Source organism: Salvelinus fontinalis, chromosome 32 (assembly GCF_029448725.1).
Source record: "Salvelinus fontinalis isolate EN_2023a chromosome 32, ASM2944872v1, whole genome shotgun sequence".
NCBI classification, from domain to species: Eukaryota; Metazoa; Chordata; class Actinopteri; order Salmoniformes; family Salmonidae; genus Salvelinus; species Salvelinus fontinalis.
In genome coordinates, this window is record NC_074696.1 from 20,634,808 (window position 1) to 20,655,339 (window position 20,532).

A 20,532-nucleotide genomic window follows, 5' to 3' on the forward strand; every position below is an offset into this window, starting at 1 on the left:
CCTCCTCTCCCCTGTAACCATTCCCCAGGTCGTTGCTGCAAATGAGAACGTGTTCTCAGTCAACTTACCTGGTAAAATAACGGTAAAATAAATAAATAAATAAAAAAGTTGACTGATGGAGAATATGTACATAGAACACATACTATATTGGTTCTCTATTAACTTAACGTCTGGCAGTAAATCAAGGGGTTTGCTACTTAGTTAAGTTATGTGCAGTGAATTCTAAATAAATACAACATGAAGCATCAAAAAGGTTTTACATAAATCAAAGTAGTTTGTGATTGGGAACCCCCCTTCCACACACACACACACACACACACACACACACAAACTAACACGACACATTCAACAGTGATTCTATAATGAACTCTAGTGGCCATTGTTGGGAGCTCTGATAGAAACTCAACCGTATGAAATGCAGACACAAGGGGACACCCTAACCCTGTCTAGACTAGAGTCACGCCTGTCCTGCATGTCACCATAGATAGAACAATAAGACAGATATTTAAATCTGTGAATGTACTGTAATGTTTTTAAAGTTGTATAAACTGCCTTCATTTTGCTGGACCCCAGGAAGAGTAGCTGTTGCCTTGGCAGCTGCTAACGAGGAACTAACAAATATTTCACCGGATGTGTAAATGTGAAGCATCTGCTTGGCGTTTCCACTCACTACCATATATGGTGATGAGCGGGAGCCTAGTGACCGGCAGTGGGAGATGATGGAGCGAAATTGAGTTTTGCTAAGATTCTGCCAATTTTCTCACCGATTAAACATTTGATGTCCATACAGTTTTCTATTTCCAAAACTACAATCTGTAACAAACAGAGTGAACTGCATTTTGTGGACTTTACCCTTTGCCAAAGTTACCCAAAAAAATGCGTTTATGAGTGCAAGGGCGAATTGAGTTATTGCACCCGCGCACTTGACAGAGTAGGCGTTCCCTAACGGGAATGTCCAAATAAATGCTGGAACGCGCAAATAGGATCTCAATAGCGCGTGCTTGGCTCTGCCCATCTTCTTCCTTGTTCTACCCAGTATGATTCATTTGCTCATTGGAAACGTCCGGTTATGGTCTATCTTGGGTTAGTTGTAAAAAATCTTTGATTTTACTCTCCCTCAGAAATATCATGTGGCAGCTCGATTGATCATGACCTAACTATGTCATCAAAGGAATGGATTTGATAACTGTACTTAATGTCACATTGTAGTTCATTAGTTATTTGTTGCAATGGAGCTTCTGCTGAATGTCAACACAGGCGCCATTTGTGAACAATCCTATACTTTCACACACTTTAAACAGCTAACGTGAGCTACATTCTTGATCTTTGTGAAATTTATTGTAACAACCCTGGATTTATAAGCGTGGATATCGACTCTGCCGCTTGAGCATGATTTTTGCAGCACAGTCGATAGCCCGCTGGACTTCGGGCTAGAAGGTCGAGGGTTCGTGACCTGCTCCCTGCTGTTTCATTACATTGGTGTCAGAAGTGATCGGACCTTGCATCCACGACTGTGCGTGTGCTTGACCGGTGAGCGCGTTCCTATAAGACGTTGAGTCGCAGGCTAGCAAGGACGCGCTATTTGAAAGGAGGGAGTAGTGTAATGACTCTGTATAAGGGCGGATATAGAATCTGCCACTGGAGGATGCTTTTGTGGCACAGTCGACAGCGCGTTGGACTTCGGACTAGAAGGTTGAGGGTTCGAGCCTGGGTCATTATATTTTATTTGCGGAGGGAGATGAAATCTAGACGCTTGATATCAGATGTCATTATTTAAAGAATACACCCCAAAATACACCCAAATACACCCCTTTAAAACAACGTTTTACTCGTAACGAAATTACGCGTAAAAAACAACAGAATAAAAACACACAAAAGCAACCAATGTACTTTTTGGAACATCCCAATTAGGTTCAGCAAATGTAAGCTTGCGCGTGGCGCATCGCTTTTGACAATCGGTTCAACGTTTTTTCGTGCACTTCAGGCGGGGAAAGTTTGCGCGGCAGTGTGTTTCATTTATTCTGTTTTAACGGTTTTAGAAATGGTGAGTAGCTAGCTACATCTGTGTTTTGAGAATGACCCAAACATATGTATAATTTTAAAGTAAGGAATAAATCACCCTCGACCACAGCGAGTGTGAGAAAAAAAATCGCTGTCCAATTTCTCAGGAGTGAGTTAGCTAGTCAGCAAGCTATATATCACATTTCTAGGTTAGCTAGCAAGTTAAAAATACTTAACATGAACGAAGTGTATCGCCTGTTCTCATGCTTGATAAATTCAGCTCATAACATTATAGCTAGGTCTTTTAGTTAACTAGTTAATAATTTTCCCTCCAATAAACGACCACGTTTCTAGTTAATAACATAACGTACCTAGCTAGCTAAAGTTAGTTGCTCCTCTGCGTCTTTGTTACGCTAGCAAGCTAGGGCCCGGCCATCCAAGATAGGCAATCGTTCATTACCTGTCTGGCAAACTAGCTAGTTTTGTCACATGAATAATAATAATTTGTTATAGTTAACTTTAGCTAATCAAGTTTTTCTATAGGTAAGTTAGTTAGGAACTAACTGGCCGGGAAAGGGTGGACAATGACAGTACCCTGATGGCTGAAATAGAAGTGGATTGCCCTCAGAGTTCCCCTTGCCTTTTTGACGTTCTAATCCTGGATAGAATGGTTGAGCACAGGGTATAACTAATTCCTTTCACCTGTGATTGAGCTAGCTAGCTGGATCAATAGATTCTCCATCTGATGATGAGGCTTACTCTGAGATGGCTACAATCTTTCTGCCCACTTGAGCATGTTGTGATTGGAAGTTGTAGAAAAGTGAAAGGCAACTGGTATGACCAATGTCTAGCTACTTTAATTTCTTCCAGGATATCCAGAAACAGAGAAACGGATGTCAGACTTCCGAAAGTTTGAAGCTGTCAAATGGTTATATTTTACCTGAAGGTAAAATGACTCCAAACACACTTTTTGTTGGAGGAATCGACATGAAGGTGAGTAGCTCAAATCATTTCCAAACGGATTGGGATACATCGTCATCATCTAACTTGCTCATATTGTCCTTTCTAGGTGGATGAGAACGAAATCCGGGACTTCTTTGCGAGATTTGGTGCCGTGAAGGAAGTGAAAATCATCACTTACCGTGGAGGTATCTGCAAAGGGTAAGTCCCAAATTAGTAGGCTTCACCTTTATTCAAGAAAAGTGCCTCCCAGTAAACATTGTCTTATGGAACAATGTCACTCTTTGACTTTGTGTAGTTATGGATTTGTTTACTTCAATGAAGACGTCGACATCCAAACCATTGTTGAAGTAAGAGTCATTTATTTAACATGGTCACATTCAAGTCTTTCAAACTTTGCCTTCACTCTACTCACAAGCTAATGTGTTTCGTCTTCACCATGTTTACTCTGTAGCAACAGATCAGTTTTAAAGGGAGGAAACTCAAGCTGGGTCCAGCAATCATGAAGGAAAGGAGCTCACGTGAGTGTGTTGCTTCTGTGCATTTGGTCCATTGATATGTCTTAGTCTCAACATTTTCTTATGTCTTCTGCTCCTTGCCTTTGGTACTCCATTTCCACAACGGAAGTCTGGATTGTGGCTAAACGTGTTTTACGTTGATCACATTGCAGACATTGCACCAACCAATGGTCGCATGCCAGATCGACTATAAATTGCTATATCAAATTATTAGTGGTTAGTTGAAATGTCAAACACCCATTGTGAGACCTGGCATGTGTCTTTAATTATAGTCAGCCTAGAATGCGGACGGTTTGTTTATTTGTTTACCCGCCCAGGTTCCATGCCGTCTCACCTGGTTGGTCAGGCCCCCTGGTTAACCCCCTCCCAGTACATCTACTGCACTTGCTGCTCTCCTATGGGCGGGGGCATGGCTCAGCCTTCACCTGTACTCAATGGCGGCAATCCCTACTTCCAGGTAGGGCCCTGTCATCACCCCAAAGCCATTGGTTGTGTCTTAAATGTCACCCTATTCCCTATGGAGTACACTACTTTTGACGAGGGCGCCATTTGGGATAGAGGCACTGTGTTGCAAGATGGGCTTGAATCAGTTCACACTTTAGGACTAATAGTGGTCCCAAAAGTGCACCAACCCCAACCTGCCCGCCCAGCAGACCAGGGCCATGTTCAGTAGGCAAACATTGTGGGACGTTGAAGATAGAACTTTGCGTACATCTACCTTTGACACTGCGGTTTTCTCCTTCCTCTCTTCTCAGCCTTACTCGTACAACGGCTTTCCAGGAGTCATGATTCCACAGATGCCCATGAGCTACTCACAAACCGCTTACGCGTACCAGGTAAACAAACAAACACACTCATGCAGGCAGATAACCTTTTTTTGCGGGGGGGATAACGTATTCATTGAATAAATGTATTGTTCCGTGGAGAACTCCTAGTGGCGTTTGGTATGAAAACATGCACTACAACATGACACATTCCGCATCAACACTAATCCAAACTAATATACATGCATGACATGCTAGAGACCACACACATACATCTGCTTTAATACTGTACCATAGCGTGATAAACACACTCTCACCTGTTCCTCTCCCCATATAACTTATTGAGGAAAAGGATGCATTTTAGACATGTATGTATTGACCTTTTGACTCCTGCTCTCCTCTCCCAGTACGCCTCACCACACTGGACTGGGGAGCAGAGGACACGGCTCATCAACCAGGTGACACTTCCTCTGAATGACTACTTTTTGCAAACTGCTAAGATGCATTCCCAATATTTTATTTTAACTGATTGTAAAAGCTGTGTAGATGTGACGTTTTTACCATCTATCTGTATCAGGGATGGGCAACTTTGATGGGGGTGGGGCCACAAAAAAATCTAAACTCATCATGAGTTCCATACCCATACATGCCAGGGCTAGTCCGCTTGTCCGGGACAAGTAAAAAAAATATATATATAATAATAAAATGTTGGACAACCAGAATATAGATTTAAGTTGTCAGAATGGACAAGTTAAAAAAAAATCGCAATATGAAACAATTACACCACTCAGAATTGGATCAGGCAGCACACAGCAGGGCAGTACATTGGCTATATTCCCATTTGCTATAGCCTATTTCAATAAATATTTTATATTTACACAAAGCAAGACAACAATGTAGATAGAGCTAAGATTCTTCCTAAAGCAGTGCTAAATCTATATTTTTCTCTCGAATGATAAGGGCCAATAGCCGAAGTCTGTTTTTATAGGGAACACTCCGATGTCTTATCGTTATAGAAGCCCAAATGGTGTTTTTTCTGTCCATTTGATATGAATCTGACTTGGCCTATTAACCCTTTAGATCCCAATAGAATTTTAGGCTGCTGCTGTAGAATACTCAGAATTTCAAACAAACGTACCTTGTGCAAAAACAAATAACAATTAACCTATTTTTTTAAAGAGCACAATCTCTTCTTTAATATGACACCACATTCATGTCAATAAGAATAACACTCATTTTGTCGTTCATTGTGTAAAGACCCGCACTATCCCAAAAAAAACGATTAACACTCATGCATTATCATGCTGAAACATGAGGTGATGGCGAGGAATAAATGGCACAACAATGGATCTCATGAGGAACACTCGGATGAGCTTCCCTGAGACTGTTTCTGACAGTGCAAACCCACCGTTTCATCAGCTGTCTGTTTGGCTGGTCTCAGATGATCCCGCAGGTGAAGAAGCTGGATGTGGAGGTCCTGGGATGGTGTGGTTACACGTGGTCCGCGGTAGAGAAATTAAGATTCAATTATTTGGCAACAGGTCTGGTGGACATTCCTGCAGTCAGCATGCCAATTGCACGCTCCTTCAAAGCTTGAGACATCTGTGGCATTGTGACAAAACTGCACATTTTAGTTGCCTTTTATTGTCCCCAGCACAAGGTGCACCTGTGTAACTATCATGCTGTTTAATCAGCTTCTTGATATGCCACACCTGCCAGGTGGATGGATTATCTTGGCAAAGGAGAAATGCTCACTAACAGGGATGTTAACAAATTTGTGCACAACATTTGAGAGAATGTATATCTTTATACAGCCAAACACTTCAACTATTTCCATGAGTCAGAGAGCTCCTGCTCGCCTGTACTTGCTGTACCAACCAAGTGATCATGACAGGATTGGCTATTCCCCAAGTTTCACAGCATCAAACAACAACACCAAACGTATATGTGCTGTTGACTTATTTTACTCACCTCGACATCATCGCTTTCCAAGTGCAAGTACGTGTCCGAAATCCTTATCACAAACCAACATGGATACAGCCTCTTCCACAGTGAAAAGTCGTCATTGCTTCGGCGCCGTCATTTGGAGTAAATACGTTTTATTTTTGTGTATTTTTTTCTAAAGTCAAATGACAGCATACCCTGTCTCTGGTTGATGACAACAGCCATGCGAATATGACAACAGTTTGTTAGCAAGTTCATTTTGCGATAGACAGATATTATTGTTAGAAAAACAAGGCCATTCGCGGCCGCTATAGCAATTTAAAGCAAGGTCGTTGACCACCACTATTGGTTCTAAAGGGTTTTAAGACACTTTTAGTTTAATGCATGCTAGATTTCATGATCAAACAATGAACTCCGTTAGATGTTTCAAAGTTTTAAGTTGCTTTTGAATAACCCCACATGGGAGGCCTAAGGTAAAAATGAGAGAGAGAGAAGAAACAATAGCAAGATATAAAAATCTAATGAGAAATTTGAACAAACCTTACAGTTAAGCAAAGCGTTAGACAGTAATGATGCATGCATCTGTCAGAAAAAAAATCTTTCCTTGCCATAGTGAACCCAACAACCAAAATTCTTGTCCTACTAACTGAAATATCATAAAAGCTTTAAGATGAATTAAAGTTGACAAGATTTTTCCAAACTATTCTAATAAAATGTTTGTCCTAAAATTGCAGCTTATAAATGGGAATAATTATGAACACCGGAGTCTATTGTGGTGGAATTATTGTAATCAAAAGGAGAGACTTATATTTCCTCACAATAATGAAACTTTATTATTTAATTAGTGCAGTAATGGAGGTGATCACTGAACTCAACCAGCTGGTTTGAGCCACAGCATTTTATAGCAAAGTACATCCTCCTTCAGTCTACATGACAAACAACAGATGTATGGAATGTGTCACAAGATTAAGATTTGTGTGAAAGATACTTATAATTCACAGCAGCCAGTATCTCATTGTGTAGAGACCAGGGTCTGGCCCTAGAGTCATCTCTCCCTGGTACTCTATAGAACAGAAACATTAACTCATGCTCTGGAATGTGGTATCACCCAAAGACATTGTAAATATTCTAGAGAGCCATCCTCAGTAGAACACACACAGATGAGTGTTCTAACAACCCCTTATTCTGTTGCATAAAACAACCGTTTGATGCAATAACAGCATTATAACATAATCTTGTAATTTCCACCGTAATATGCTATTCTCATTCACAGATTTATTTTGTATGACAAATATATTTGAATGACAAATGAAATTGATGGAAAAATCTAATGAGTGAAAAGAGAACTATGGCTACAGCTGAGGAAAGCTTATGAAAGAAATGCGTAGTTGGCCAAGGTCTATTTCCATATTATCCTAGCAGTGTGCAACCTACCTACAACGCATATAGCAGCCTAGGCCTAAATAAGAGAGGAGGATGAAGGGGGAAAATTTGAATGAGTTTATACTTATCCAGTTCTGAGGACAGCAGAGTTGCACTGCAGCGAGGCTCATTGACTGTCACTCGCTCCATCTGCACGCTTTGGAGCACACAGACACAGAGAATGCCCTAGGCTACTACACATCTCGTTGGTACCACAGAAAGCCATATGGGCTACTACACATCTCGTTGGTACCACAGAAAGCCATATGGGCTACTACACATCTCGTTGGTACCACAGAAAGCCATATGGGCTACTACACATCTCGTTGATACCACAGAAAGCCATATGGGCTACTACACATCTCGTTGGTACCACAGAAAGCCATATGGGCTACTACACATCTCGTTGGTACCACAGAAAGCCATATGGGCTACTACACATCTCGTTGGTACCACAGAAAGCCATATGGGCTACTACACATCTCGTTGATACCACAGAAAGCCATATGGGCTACTACACATCTCGTTGATACCACAGAAAGCCATATGGGCTACTACACATCTCGTTGGTACCACAGAAAGCCATATGGGCTACTACACATCTCGTTGATACCACAGAAAGCCAGAGTGGAATAGGCTATTCGAAAAGATTTGGCTCCACTAAATGTATTTTGTCAATGTCATGATTCCTCTCGTCCCTCCTGGAACATGCCAGCTAAATGTAGCAGTCCTTTTTATTTATTTTGTTTTTTTGTACATTATTTTGGATGGCCGTTTAGGGGTGATAACATTGTCTATGGCAGGGGTGTCAAACTCATTCCATGGAGGGCCTAGTGTTAGCTTTTCCTCTCAATTAAGCCCAAGATGACCAGGTGAAGGGAGTTCCTTACTAATCAGTGACCTTAATTCATCAGTTAAGTAAAAGGGAGAGGAAAACCTGTGGACACCCTCTGTGGAACAAGTTTGACACGTGGTCTTATGGGCAAGCACAGAAAATGATTTCAGATCCTATGTACTTCACTCATTTTCAAGTTCACCCTTTTGGCATATGGTGTTAATGGAGCTTTTTTGTTTGTTTGTTGACACAAGTGACTTCAGCGTTATAACAAGTTAAAAAAAAGTTCATGTCAGACCCGGCCCTAGCCTTTTGTGGGTCCTAAGAGAAGTGTTGTTGGAGGGGCGTTTTACTGTTAATTTACTGCAATTCTACACATTTTGCCATGGTTGGAGAGAAATGTTAGCATAATTGTCTAAAAAAAAATGTAATTATATAAAATGTTACCCCCTTTAGTCCCCAATTTCGTGATATCCAATTGTAATCCAATTACGATCTTGTCTCATCGCTGCAACTTCCCAACGGGCTTAGGAGAGGCGAAGGTTGAGTCATGCGTCCTCCGAAACATGACTTGCCAAACCCAGAAGCCAGCCGTGTCGAAGGAAACACTGTTCAACTGACGACCGGAAGTCAGCCTGCAGGCGCCTGGTCCACCACAAGGAGTTGCTAGAGGGCTATGAGCCAAGTAGAGCCCCACCGGCCAAACCCTCCGCTAACCAGTGTGATGCTGGACCAATTGTGCGCCCCCCTATGGGACTCCCAGTTACGGCTGGTTGTGACACAGCCTGGGATCGAACCCCAGGCTGTAGTGACGCCGCAACATGCAGTGCCTTAGACTGCTGCGCCACTCGGGAGACCTATGTTTGCAGTTTTTAATATGATATCTGAATGAGAGTGACAAAAAAATTGTGGGGGGGTCCCCCGGTCGGTAATTCGACAGCTGTCTAGACTAACTTCTAAAAAATGTTAGCTGACATGGGATAATTAACAAAACAAGAGAACAACAGCTGGCGCACAATCCCCCCCCCATAATAATTACACCACTATTTTAACTCTCAACAGAAAGTTAAGACCCCTACAGAGTTCTCCACGAACCGTCAGTTGCCTTGCCTGGAAACGCGGCATTGAATTTTACGTTGGGCAGGAATTTTCATTTAGTCTCACGACTTCTACAAGCCAGAATGTTGAATAAAATTATATTTATTATGTACTTTACCGATTGTCTGTGCGGTTGGTCTATTTGGCAGTAGAAATGTGAGAATACAATGCATTCAGAAAGTATTCAGACCCCTTGACTTTTTACCACATTTTGTTACGTAACAGCCTTATTCTAAAATAAATTAAATAGTTTTTTTCCCCTCAATCTACACACAATACCCCATAATGGCAAAGCAAAAACATGTTTTTAGACATTTTTGCAAATGTAATACATTTGAAAAACTGAAAAATAACATTTAGAAAAGTATTCAGACCCTTTACTCAGTACTTTGTTGATGCACCTTTGGCAGTGATTACAGCCTCGAGTCTTCTTGGGTATGACACTACAAGCTTGGCACACCTGTATTTGGGGACTTTCTCCCATTCTTCTCTGCAGATCCTCTAAAGCTCTGTCAGGTTGGATGGGGAGCGTCGATGCACAGCTATTTTCAGGTATCTCCAGAGATGTTAGATTGGGTTCATATCCAGGCTGAGGCTGGGCCAGTCAAGTACATTCAGAGACTTGTCCCGAAGCAACTCCTGCATTGTCATGGCTGTGTGCTTAGGATCGTTGTCCTGTTAGAAGGCGAACCTTCGACCCAGTTCTGAGGTCCTGAGCACTCTGGAGAAGGTTTTCATCAAGGATCTCTGTACTTTTCGCCGTTCATCTTTGCCTCGATCCTAACTAGTCTCCCAGTGCCTGCCGCTGAAAAACATCCCCACAGCATGATGATGCCACCACCATGCTTCAACATAGAGATGGTGCCAGGTTTCCTCCAGACTTGGCATTCAAGCCAGAGAGTTCAATCTTGGTTTCATCGGACCAGAGAACCAAATGGGCTGTCGTGCCTTTTACTAAGGAGTGGCTTCCGTCTGGTCACTCTACCATAAAGGCCTGATTGGTGGAGTGCTGCAGAGATGGTTGTCCTTCTGGAAGGTTCTCCCATCTCCACAGTGCAACTCTGGAGTTCTGTCAGAGTGACCATCGGGATCGGGGTCACCTCCCTAACCAAGCCTTTCTCCCCCGATTGCTCAGTTTGGCTGGGCAGCCAGCTGTAGGAAGAATCTAGGTGGTTCCAAACTTCATCCATTTAAGAATGATAGAGGCCAGTCCACTGTTCTTGGTGACCTTCAATGCTGCAGAAATGTTTTTGTATCCTTTCCCGGGTCTGTGTTTCGACACAATCCTGTCTCGGAGCTCAACGCACAATTCCTTCGACCTCATGGCATGGTTTTTGCTCTGACATTCACTGCCAGCTTTGGAACCTTATATAGACAGGTATGTGCCTTTCCAAATCATGTTCAATCAATTGAATTTACCACAGGTGGACTCAAGTTGTAGAAACATCTCAAGGATGATAAATGGAAACAGGATGCGCCTGAGCTCAATTTGGAGTCTTAAAGCAAAGGGTCTGAATACTTGTGAATAAGGTATGTTTTTTTTTACTTCAAACATTCTAAACCTGTTTTCACTTTGTCATTATGGGGTGTGGTGTGTAGATTGGTGAGTGGGAAACATGTATTTAATCCAATGTAGAATAAGGCTGTAACGTAACAAAATGTGGAAAAGGGTAAGGTCTGAATACTTTATGAATGCACTGTATATCCATAGGAAAGTAATTACATCAACTAATTACATCAACTTTTCAAAGCGCTGGTAGTGCGTTCAGATTTATCAACTGAAGCAAGTGCACAAGTAAAAAATAAAAAATACATGCACGAGACGCATGCATACTTGCAGAGCTCGTGTCTGTGTTTACATGGTTCTGCGCATACTTCAGGTGATCAAAATCTGAATGCACTACCAGTGCTTTGAAACGTTGATGTAATTATACTTTCCTGTGGATATATTGTCTCACATTCCTACTGTCAAATGGACGAACCACACGGACAACCGGTAAAGTATGTTAAAATATAATTTTATTCAACATTCTGACTTGTAGAAGTTGTGACAGGAAAAATGTCCTGACTCAAATGCTCATTTCAGCCCGACGTATAATTCAATGCAATTCAACGTCAAGTTTCCAGGCGACCAGTTGCCCATCCCTGATGTGTATTCTGTCATCTGATCAAGTAATGGCTACTAGGAGGCAATGTTGGGTAAAGCCTATATTGTCATGTTGGTGTGAGTGCTTTAAGCGAATATAATATCGACCATCTCCTGCCAGTGTGTATCAGTATTTGCAGTAATTCATGTTTTGGCTAAGGATGACTGATTTTCTCCCAAGGGTGTGTTTGCTGTAGTAGTTCCTGTGTTAAGGTTCACTGTTGTTTCAGCCGGCTCATTATGTGATGTGATGCCCCGTTTCCAGAACTTTGTGGACTGCGGAGTCCAGACTCTGCTGTAGTCCACAGCCCACTGACCCTCCTGCTGTACCAGGTGAACGAACACACACACACACACACACATACTCAGACCTTCCTGATTTCTGTCTCTTTTTGTTCTGCTAATCTTTCTACCCATCTTCCCCCTCCCTCCTGTATCCCATCTGCCATTTCTATCAAGTCTTTCTCCATCTCTTCATTGTTCTTACAATTCATCTCAATTGTTCTCCCTCCAGTCTTCAGCCATTTCTAAGTAATTAGTGATTGTGGAGCAAGTGTTCAAAGTGCTGATTCGAATGCTCAATTAGTGACTTATCTGTAGTTTGTCTGTGTATTGTCAGGGAGGATGGCAGAATATGTCCATCTTGAGGAACATACTCTATTCTCTTTCCTCTAGTTGTCAGACTATGTGGACAGTCTCAATTTGTCTTGCGATTCCTCGCATCCTATCTCCTTGCCTCCTTCTCAATCAAATTGGAGGAGATGGACCAAGGTCCTGCCCCTCAGGTCTTCTTTTCCAATGCAATTTGAGGACAAGGTAACCCAATGAGTTTTGAGAAGGAGGCGTGGAAAGGACGCAAGGAATAAAATAAATGCAATGAATATTCTCCCATTGGGGAAAAAGCTCTAGAATCCTAGCTGATAGTTGACTGAATGCTTGTTATTCCTCTCCACCACAAGGGGGCGACGTCTCCATGCAGACTGGAGCACAAGGTGACATCCTGGCCTTTTAGAGAGCTAGCAGCAATAGACTTTAAAAATATACACTTTCAGGATGCTTTCTCTCTACGACATCTCTTGCTCACTTTGAGACCCGACCGCGGCGGCTCAACACTTGCACCTGCACCCGATGGGCGTGGTCACTGTGACCGTGTTTGGCTTGGCTAGGACCATGGTCCTGGCGCTTGGACCGCTTTCAACCCATCTCGAACACTGTCACAGGGAAGAGCGGAAGGGATTTTGGAGCTTCAGCTTGTTTACAGCACAGAGCAACGCTTGGTGTCTGCCTTTTTTTTTTGTGTGTGTGTGGGGGGGGGGGGGTGGTTTGATAACCCCCCAAAAGAAAATAGTTTTAAGCTCATCTGTGCATATTTATATTTTATGTTTGACTATTTATGTTGAAAGTTTTTTAATGTCAGTTTGTTTGGGTGTAAGATTTTTGCTGGGCTTCTGTACATAGATTTGTAATACAACAAATTAGCCTTTAGAATAGTGTGTTGATTTTGACTTTTTCTATTATTAATTCAAGATTCCATCCCCATATTCCTCTGATTTAAGAAACGAATGCATCAAATTATTGTGGGCAGAATTGGGCACAACACTGGCACATTATTTTTCAGGCGCTCCTGTTGCCTTAGTGCTCTTTTATATAATTTCTTGACAGGTTCCCGTCTTAAGCTACTTAAATCACCTCTTTATTTCAATTTACTTCAGTGAATTAGAAGTGCCTGCCTGCTTTTTTTGTTGAGGGGTTAATTGATTCGATGTTAGTGTATTTACAATTGGGATGCACTGATATCTTCTCCAGTGTTGCTGTTTACAAAGTTATGAATCCTTTTATTGTGGGCAATGTTTCTTAGGCTGCGTACCACATGTCACCCTTGTCCTTATTTAGTGCACTACTTTTGACTAGAACCCAGAGCAACAGTAGTGAACTATAGGGAATATGGTGTTATTTGGCACCGAGGCCTTTGAGTGTTGCCGTTTCTTAAGTTATGGATCCTGTGGCCAATGTTTCTATAGACGGTTCCAGCTCTTGTAGTACGTCGCCAAGAGGAAAATCATTGAGTCAATTTCACCTGACGGTGTTGATAAACTACTTTTATAATGCAGCCCAGCAGCCTGGGTCGGGAAACGTGTTTTAATTCACTCTGAAATGAAGGACATAACTAACAGCAATGCGTTTCATCACTACTGGTTGAAGTTCTCTTAAAGTTCACTTTATATATTTATTGTTGTTGCACTGATTGATTTGTTGACAAAGTGTGTTTTGTAAGAATGTTTAGCTCCTTTTTTTAGAGGTGTGATTTCATGTGTTTATGACGCATTAATACTATATTTTCAGTTTGATTCTAATCACTTTTCAGCCCGACGGGTTAACTGGTTGCATTTAAAATAGATAAACACATTTTGCATTTCAATATATTTATTTTTTGATAGATCAGTTGAGAGAAATGTGTTGACTCTTTGTCTTCTAAGGCAGTGTTTCCCAAATACCTTTCTATTTGTTTGTTTGAAAGATAAGCTTGAAATTGGGATTGGCTCAACAACCACAAACACACATCTAAGTTTAGCTTTGTTATAATGAACCAGACAATCTATAGTTATTTCTGGTTGTTTGTGAAAGTTAGCTGGCTAACTCATTGATCCTGCTTTGTATTATAACCCTTGGAGTTTTTTCCCAGAAGAGTACACTGTTTCTGAAATATTTATCTGTTTACTGTTGCATAGCTGCTCTGTCTTCACTGTGGACTGGTTGACATCTGAAGTTGGTCAAGACCCAGAGTGTGATCCAAAGAGCAGACATGCCTAACGATTCTACTACGGTCAATTAAAGTATGAAGCTGGCCTTAACTTTAGTCAGCTTTGTTTTATTTGTTAGGATTTGGTGAAGGTACAATTTGTGACCCGGGGTGGTTATTTTTTTGTCTGTGTACCTGCAATGTATTTGTTAGTGCACACCTTAGCAAAACATTTTGCAATGGAAAACAATGTATTATTGGACAAATCCAGATTAGTCCCTCTGATTTGGCATACACCCCAGAAGTGGCTGCTGGTTGGTCAGAGCTGACTTTCTGTCATGGCAACATAACTGACCATAATTTTCTGTCACAGACCATTTTGTTCTCACAAACAGCAGTATGCCCCCCGACAGACAGACTGCTCTGAATTATGGAGCCGTCTGGATAGGCCTTATGAAAAATTAATTTACAGTGTTGACCGCGGTCTAACATGAATCCCAGACACCCTGGACACACTCACAAACACACACGTTGACCCCCTTATAACACAGATTTGAACTCCTTACCATAAAAACACTTGTCCATGACCAACTGAACCCAGACAACACACACAATCTCAATTTCCCCACAAATGAACATAAAGCATTTGCTGTAGCATGCTCTTATGGTAGTTCTGATTAAGTACTTAAGCTTGACTTTTACAGTCTCTGTGGCATCTTCTTCACATCCACTCTTAATCTCCCCTCCTTGTATGTTAAATCAGCCTTCTGCGACTGTTCAATAAGCAGAGGGAAATGGAAAGGCAGACTTCCCCGATGCTCTCGCACACAGAGGGAGATATAGGGAGGGAGGGAGAGAACTCCTCACACACTTATCACGCGCATCGGGCTGCCGGATAGATACAGTACCGTACAGTTGTCAGAGGGAGGATTCGGGATTTCCCGTTACCGGAGCAGCATGACCTTAACGGCTGTTCGTGGCTCGTCAACCGGGGTGATCACGCAGAGGACAGGGGATTGACAGACAGGCGCTCAAGGTGAAGACACCACAGAAAGTTCGGGTTTGTGTGTCGGTGACCGTGTAAAAACATGAGCACATTGCTTGCGCATGCGTCCTGACTGTCGAGAGACTTCTCTTACGGGTGATTCCAAACGGTAGGCTACCTTTTGTTTGTCTACTCTTAAAAACAAATAAAATATGTTTATGAATTGAGATTATGGAAATGTAGGTCAGAGTTCACGGGTGTTATGTTCATAGATGAAACCAAGTAATCTCAGAATGTGTTTATGTTGTAGTGGCAACATCTCGGGCCTCAAATACAAAACATAAATCTTGGGAGATGTTTTATGAGACGTGTGTAGGCTAACTGTGCAGCGTTAACTTTTTTGACGGCGAGGGAAGTAGCGTGATGGATCCCGTATACACGGGCTCGTTTGGTGGGCACAGCACAAGTTCGGGTCACAACGGTTAACAACCCACCAATTCTCTCCAATAGTCTGTATTTACGTTCTGCCAAAACCTGTTGCCTAAACGAGTCTTGTCTCCTGTATTATGTTGATTGTGATGCCTGTGCCAGATACTATGTGTGGTTTGTATTCCAAGCAGAGGCTAAAGCCCAGATATTCGTGACAGAGTAAATTGTGTCAAGCGCAGCTGGAGAGATGGAGTGAATGGGGGAAATGTGGAGAGAGTGATTCCGTGCGTAAGCGACCTGTCATGTATAATTTCCCGTTTGCTAAACTGCCATCGTTATAATGCGCACCAAGCAGTTCGCCACGTGCGGTGAGCGTGCAGGAGCAAAAAGGCAAACCCACAGGCGCACTCCATGTGTCATGCAAACTCGTGCAATTTGCCTTTGGCGTTTTTCTTAAAGGCCCAATGCAGCCGTTTTTATCTCAATATCAAATAGTTTCTGAGCAACAATTAAGTACCTTAATGTGATTATTTTCAATCAAAATGGTCAACCAGAAATAAAAAATAGCTTCTTAGCAAATAGCAATTTCTCAAGCAATAATTTTGCTAGGACTGTCTGGCAGTGGTTTGAGTAAGGAGGGGAAAACAGAAAACTCGCTGTTATTGGCAGAGGTTTGTAACTCTCTTATTGGTCTATTAACTAATTTAACACCAGGTGATGTCACCAGACAGCCTGAAATTTCAGGGATGGCATTTTAGCCTGTCTTTTCAAACAGCTCTTACAATAAAATGGCATTATCATAATTTTCAGAATGTCACACTATTATCCTAACCTCATAGTGTGGAAATATATATAAAATACAGGTAAATAACGTTTGACTGCAATCATCTTTTTAAGGTTTTTAAATCATCACAAATTAAACATTTCTAAAAAATCATAGGACTTGGTGTTACACAATACTTCTGGTCCAATTCATGGAAAGTAGGCTAGCCTACACATTGAAATGAATTGGATGACATTGATTGCAGGCAAATCATGAACGTCAAAGAAGGTTTTTCCTCCTAAGCTCAAAATTGTATTCATTATATAGCCTACACCCGTTTAGGTAAATTTTATTTCTTCAGGGATCATGCCTCCCTCTGAGCGATTTATTTTATTTTCTCCTACGTTCCCTCTCTCTTTTCATCCTCTCCCTTGCATCTCCTTCTATATTTAGTGTATCTTCTCATCTGCGTGCCTATCCCGCACTCGCTCTCAGCGGCAGATAAATGGCGCTTCTCCGCACCCTTGCGCTTCCCAGAAGATTGCCGAGAGAGGAGCGTTGGCACAGCACAGACGGATTATCCTCGTGTGTAATCCGTGTTTGGTTGCGCTGTCATTTAAAAACACTCTGTTAGGAGAGCAGCTCTAATGAGATGCCCCCCTACCTTCGTCTCTCTATCTGTTCTTTCTCTTTCCTCATTCCTCCTTCCTTTGCTGGTCATTTAATGCTAGTTTAGTGTTTGTTTGTCTGTCTGCCTGCCTGTGTGTATGTGTGTGCGTGCACTGGTGGATTTAGTGATTTGGAGGCCCCAGGCAGAGGCAGGTACTATAAATGGTTTTATAATAAAGATGTAATTTAACTGTAAAAATACAATAGTGGCAGGTAGCCAGCAGTTACAGTAAGAACGTTGGGCCAGTAACCGAAAGGTTGCTGGTTTGAATCCCTGAGTAAGAGAGTCTGCAATATTACTAAAATGTAAAAATGTATTACCTTTTAATGTGCTATGAACACAACCATTGATGTTTTCATCTGATTGTCAAACAAATCACTTCAAAAGTAGGTTACCTTTGCGGGTTCATCCCAAAATAAATAATTCCAGCACCCGAAACCATTTTACCGGAGAGAAAGCATCGGAGCGAGCGAAACAGCGCCCCTCTGTCTTACTATATGTAGCTCATGTATCTGATGCTGTCTGGCCAGAAAGAGTATGACATGGGCCTTGACGACAATGGCAGTATTATCAGCAGTACAGTACCTGTCTTTTTGCGAAAGAAATTCATTAATTTTTGATATTTTTTTATTTTATTTTCTCTGCTCTGAACACGCCTCATTGCTGCAGCTAAATTTCAGTGAAAGTCACGTTTTCAATCATATCAATGGGAACAAAGCACAGGAACTCTGGGTAGAGTGGAGGATGGGGGGTCCTCAAGCTGTGAAATGATATTTAAATTATATATGCCTGGCTCTTGAGGCCCCTTGATGATGTGAGGCCTGAGGCAATTGCCTCTTCTGCCTAATGGTAAGTCTGTCTGTGTGTGCTCGCTCCTTGAAATGATGACACTTCAACAAAAAGACCCCAGCGCAAAGCTCCTAAAACCCCAGTCCTCTTGCAGCTCCTAAGGACTCTTTTTAGTGGTGGTTTAGATACCTCACCCCTCAACCTTGTGATAGGAGGATGATGATGCTAAAGGGTAACTTATCTCCACAGGTAGTGCTGAGCAGTTATAAGGGACCACAGTGCATCATCATCATACAAGCCCAACTCTTCAAACCACACACAGGTAGAGCAGGAAGAACCAGGTAAAAGCTTGGACAGAACAGTAGAACCAGGTAAAAGCTTGGACAGAACAGTAGAACCAGGTAAAAGCTTGGAACAGGACAGTAGAACCAGGTAAAAGCTTGGAACAGAACAGTAGAACCAGTTAAAAGCTTGGAACAGGACAGTAGAACCAGTTAAAAGCTTGGAACAGGACAGTAGAACCAGTTAAAAGCTTGGAACAGGACAGTAGAACCAGGTAAAAGCTTCAACAGTAGAACCAGTTAAAGGCCCAGTGCAGTCAAAAACATTTTATATATATTTTCACACTGAGCTTGGAATAATATTGTGAAAATTAAGATAATGTCATTTTAGTGTAAGCTGTTTGAAAAGTTCACATGAGTTTTGGCCTACCTGATGACATCACCATGCGGTATAATTTAATAGACCAATAACAAAGAGTTTCATACCTCTCTGTCAATAATAGCTCGTTTTTAGGTCACAGATCTCTCGCATTAGGCTCATCCAATTAGGCCCTTCACTCATCCAATTAGGCCCCTCACTCAGACCACTCCCAGACAGTCTTAGCAAAATTGTTGCTTGAGAAATTGCTCTTTGCTAAAAAGCAATTTTTTGTACAAATTTTTATTTTTTATTTTTTTTAAATACATTTTATCCCCTTTTCTCCCCAATTTTTGTGGTATCCAATCGCTAGTAATTACTATCTTGTCTATTCGCTACAACTCCCGTACGGGCTCGGGAGAGACGAAGGTCGAAAGCCATGCGTCCTCCGAAGCACAACCCAACCAAGCCGCACTGCTTCTTAACACAGCGCGCCTCCAACCCGGAAGCCAGCCGCACCAATGTGTCGGAGGAAACACCGTGCACCCGCCCCCCTCGGTTAGCGCGCACTGCGCCCGGCCCGCCACAGGAGTCGCTGGAGCGCGATGAGACAAGGATATCCCTACCGGCCAAACCCTCCCTAACCCGGACGACGCTAAGCCAATTGTGCGTCGCCCCACGGACCTCCCGGGCGCGGCCGGTTGCGACAGAGCCTGGGCGCGAACCCAGAGACTCTGGGGGCGCAGCTAGCACTGCGATGCAGTGCTCTAGACCACTGCGCTTTTTTGTACAATTTTAAGTGAAAAAAATAACAACAGTAAGGTACTTCATTGTTACCCAGAAATTATTTGAAATAGTGATAAAAATAACTGCATTAGGCCTTTAAAAGCTTCAACAGTAGAACCAATTAAAAGCGTGTTGTCCTCCTGCCCTATTTTAACCTTCATGTTCTCCCTGTGTGCTAGCTAGCATACAAACAGTGTGTTTACAGGTCTAGGGAACAGAGTACAGTATGGTTGTAGTTTATCTGTGTCTTCTAATAACGGAAGCAGTCTCTTACAGGATTGGTGGAGAATGTGGTTGGACTACTTTATGGGAAAAGCATCTTCTGCTGTTAGAGCAATAGGAGATGTGAACCGAAGGGAGGGAGTGGGTGAGGAAGGGAGGGAGGGAGTGGGGGGGGGGGTGGAGGCAGGAAGGAAGGGAATGTCTAAATTGATGAGAGAGGGATACTGTATGAAAGACACATAGACAGAGGGGAAATGAAAGGAGAGAAACATGGTAAGGAAAAGGAGTGAGGAGGGTGAATGTAGGGACGGGATGGAGAGAATAGATGGTGAATGTAGGGACGGGATGGAGGGAATAGATGGTGAATGTAGGGACGGGATGGAGGGAATAGATGGTGAATGTAGGGACGGGATAGAGGGAATAGATGGTGAATGTAGGGACGGGATGGAGGGAATAGATGGTGAATGTAGGGACGGGATAGAGGGAATAGATGGTGAATGTAGGGACGGGATGGAGGGAATAGATGGTGAATGTAGGGACGGGATAGAGGGAATAGATGGTGAATGTAGGGACGGGATGGAGGGAATAGATGGTGAATGTAGGGAGGGGATGGAGGGAATAGATGGTGAATGTAGGGAATAGATGGTGAATGTAGGGACGGGATAGAGGGAATAGATGGTGAATGTAGGGAGGGGATGGAGGGAGTAGATGGTGAATGTAGGGACGGGATGGAGGGAATAGATGGTGAATGTAGGGATGGGATGGAGGGAATAGATGGTGAATGTAGGGACAGGATGGAGGGAATAGATGGTGAATGTAGG

General features: G+C 42.4%; 2 protein-coding genes across 5 annotated transcripts in view; both read left to right on the forward strand.

Moving 5' to 3' along the window:
• Positions 1–1,003: 1,003 nt before the first annotated feature.
• On the forward strand, positions 1,004–14,631 carry LOC129830877 (deleted in azoospermia-like). 4 transcript variants are annotated; one of them, XM_055893695.1, is made up of 10 exons: positions 1,004–1,083; positions 2,872–2,994; positions 3,071–3,162; positions 3,260–3,311; positions 3,416–3,482; positions 3,797–3,936; positions 4,235–4,315; positions 4,651–4,701; positions 11,954–12,021; positions 12,648–14,629. In XM_055893695.1, exons 2-9 carry the CDS (start codon positions 2,953–2,955, stop codon positions 11,987–11,989), a joined length of 561 nt encoding a protein of 186 aa, XP_055749670.1. In that variant the 5' UTR covers positions 1,004–1,083; positions 2,872–2,952; the 3' UTR covers positions 11,990–12,021; positions 12,648–14,629. The 4 variants fall into 4 exon arrangements, 3 of the variants coding, with proteins under 3 accessions (XP_055749670.1, XP_055749668.1, XP_055749667.1); XM_055893693.1 differs by having other exon boundaries at positions 1,017–2,044; positions 12,648–14,630; XR_008755646.1 differs by having other exon boundaries at positions 1,017–2,994; positions 11,919–12,021; positions 12,648–14,631.
• A 604-nt stretch (positions 14,632–15,235) lies between these two features.
• The window catches only part of LOC129830878 (raftlin-like), a 56,083-nt gene continuing 50,786 nt past the window's right edge, over positions 15,236–20,532 (forward strand). The window contains exon 1 of the mRNA XM_055893696.1: positions 15,236–15,582. The gene's annotated coding sequence lies outside the window, so the exon portion shown is untranslated. The remainder of the gene's footprint in view (positions 15,583–20,532) is intronic.

What these genes read in the sequence shown, in the direction of transcription:
- LOC129830877 (XM_055893692.1), top strand. Translation starts at nt 2,845, where the DNA reads ATGTCTAGCTACTTTAATTTCTTCCAGGATATCCAGAAACAGAGAAAC. An exon ending in TTGGAGGAATCGACATGAAG is followed by an intron (nt 2,995 to 3,070) that starts GTGAGTAGCTCA and finishes TGTCCTTTCTAG; the next exon opens with GTGGATGAGAACGAAATCCG. An exon ending in ACATCCAAACCATTGTTGAA is followed by an intron (nt 3,312 to 3,415) that starts GTAAGAGTCATT and finishes TTTACTCTGTAG; the next exon opens with CAACAGATCAGTTTTAAAGG.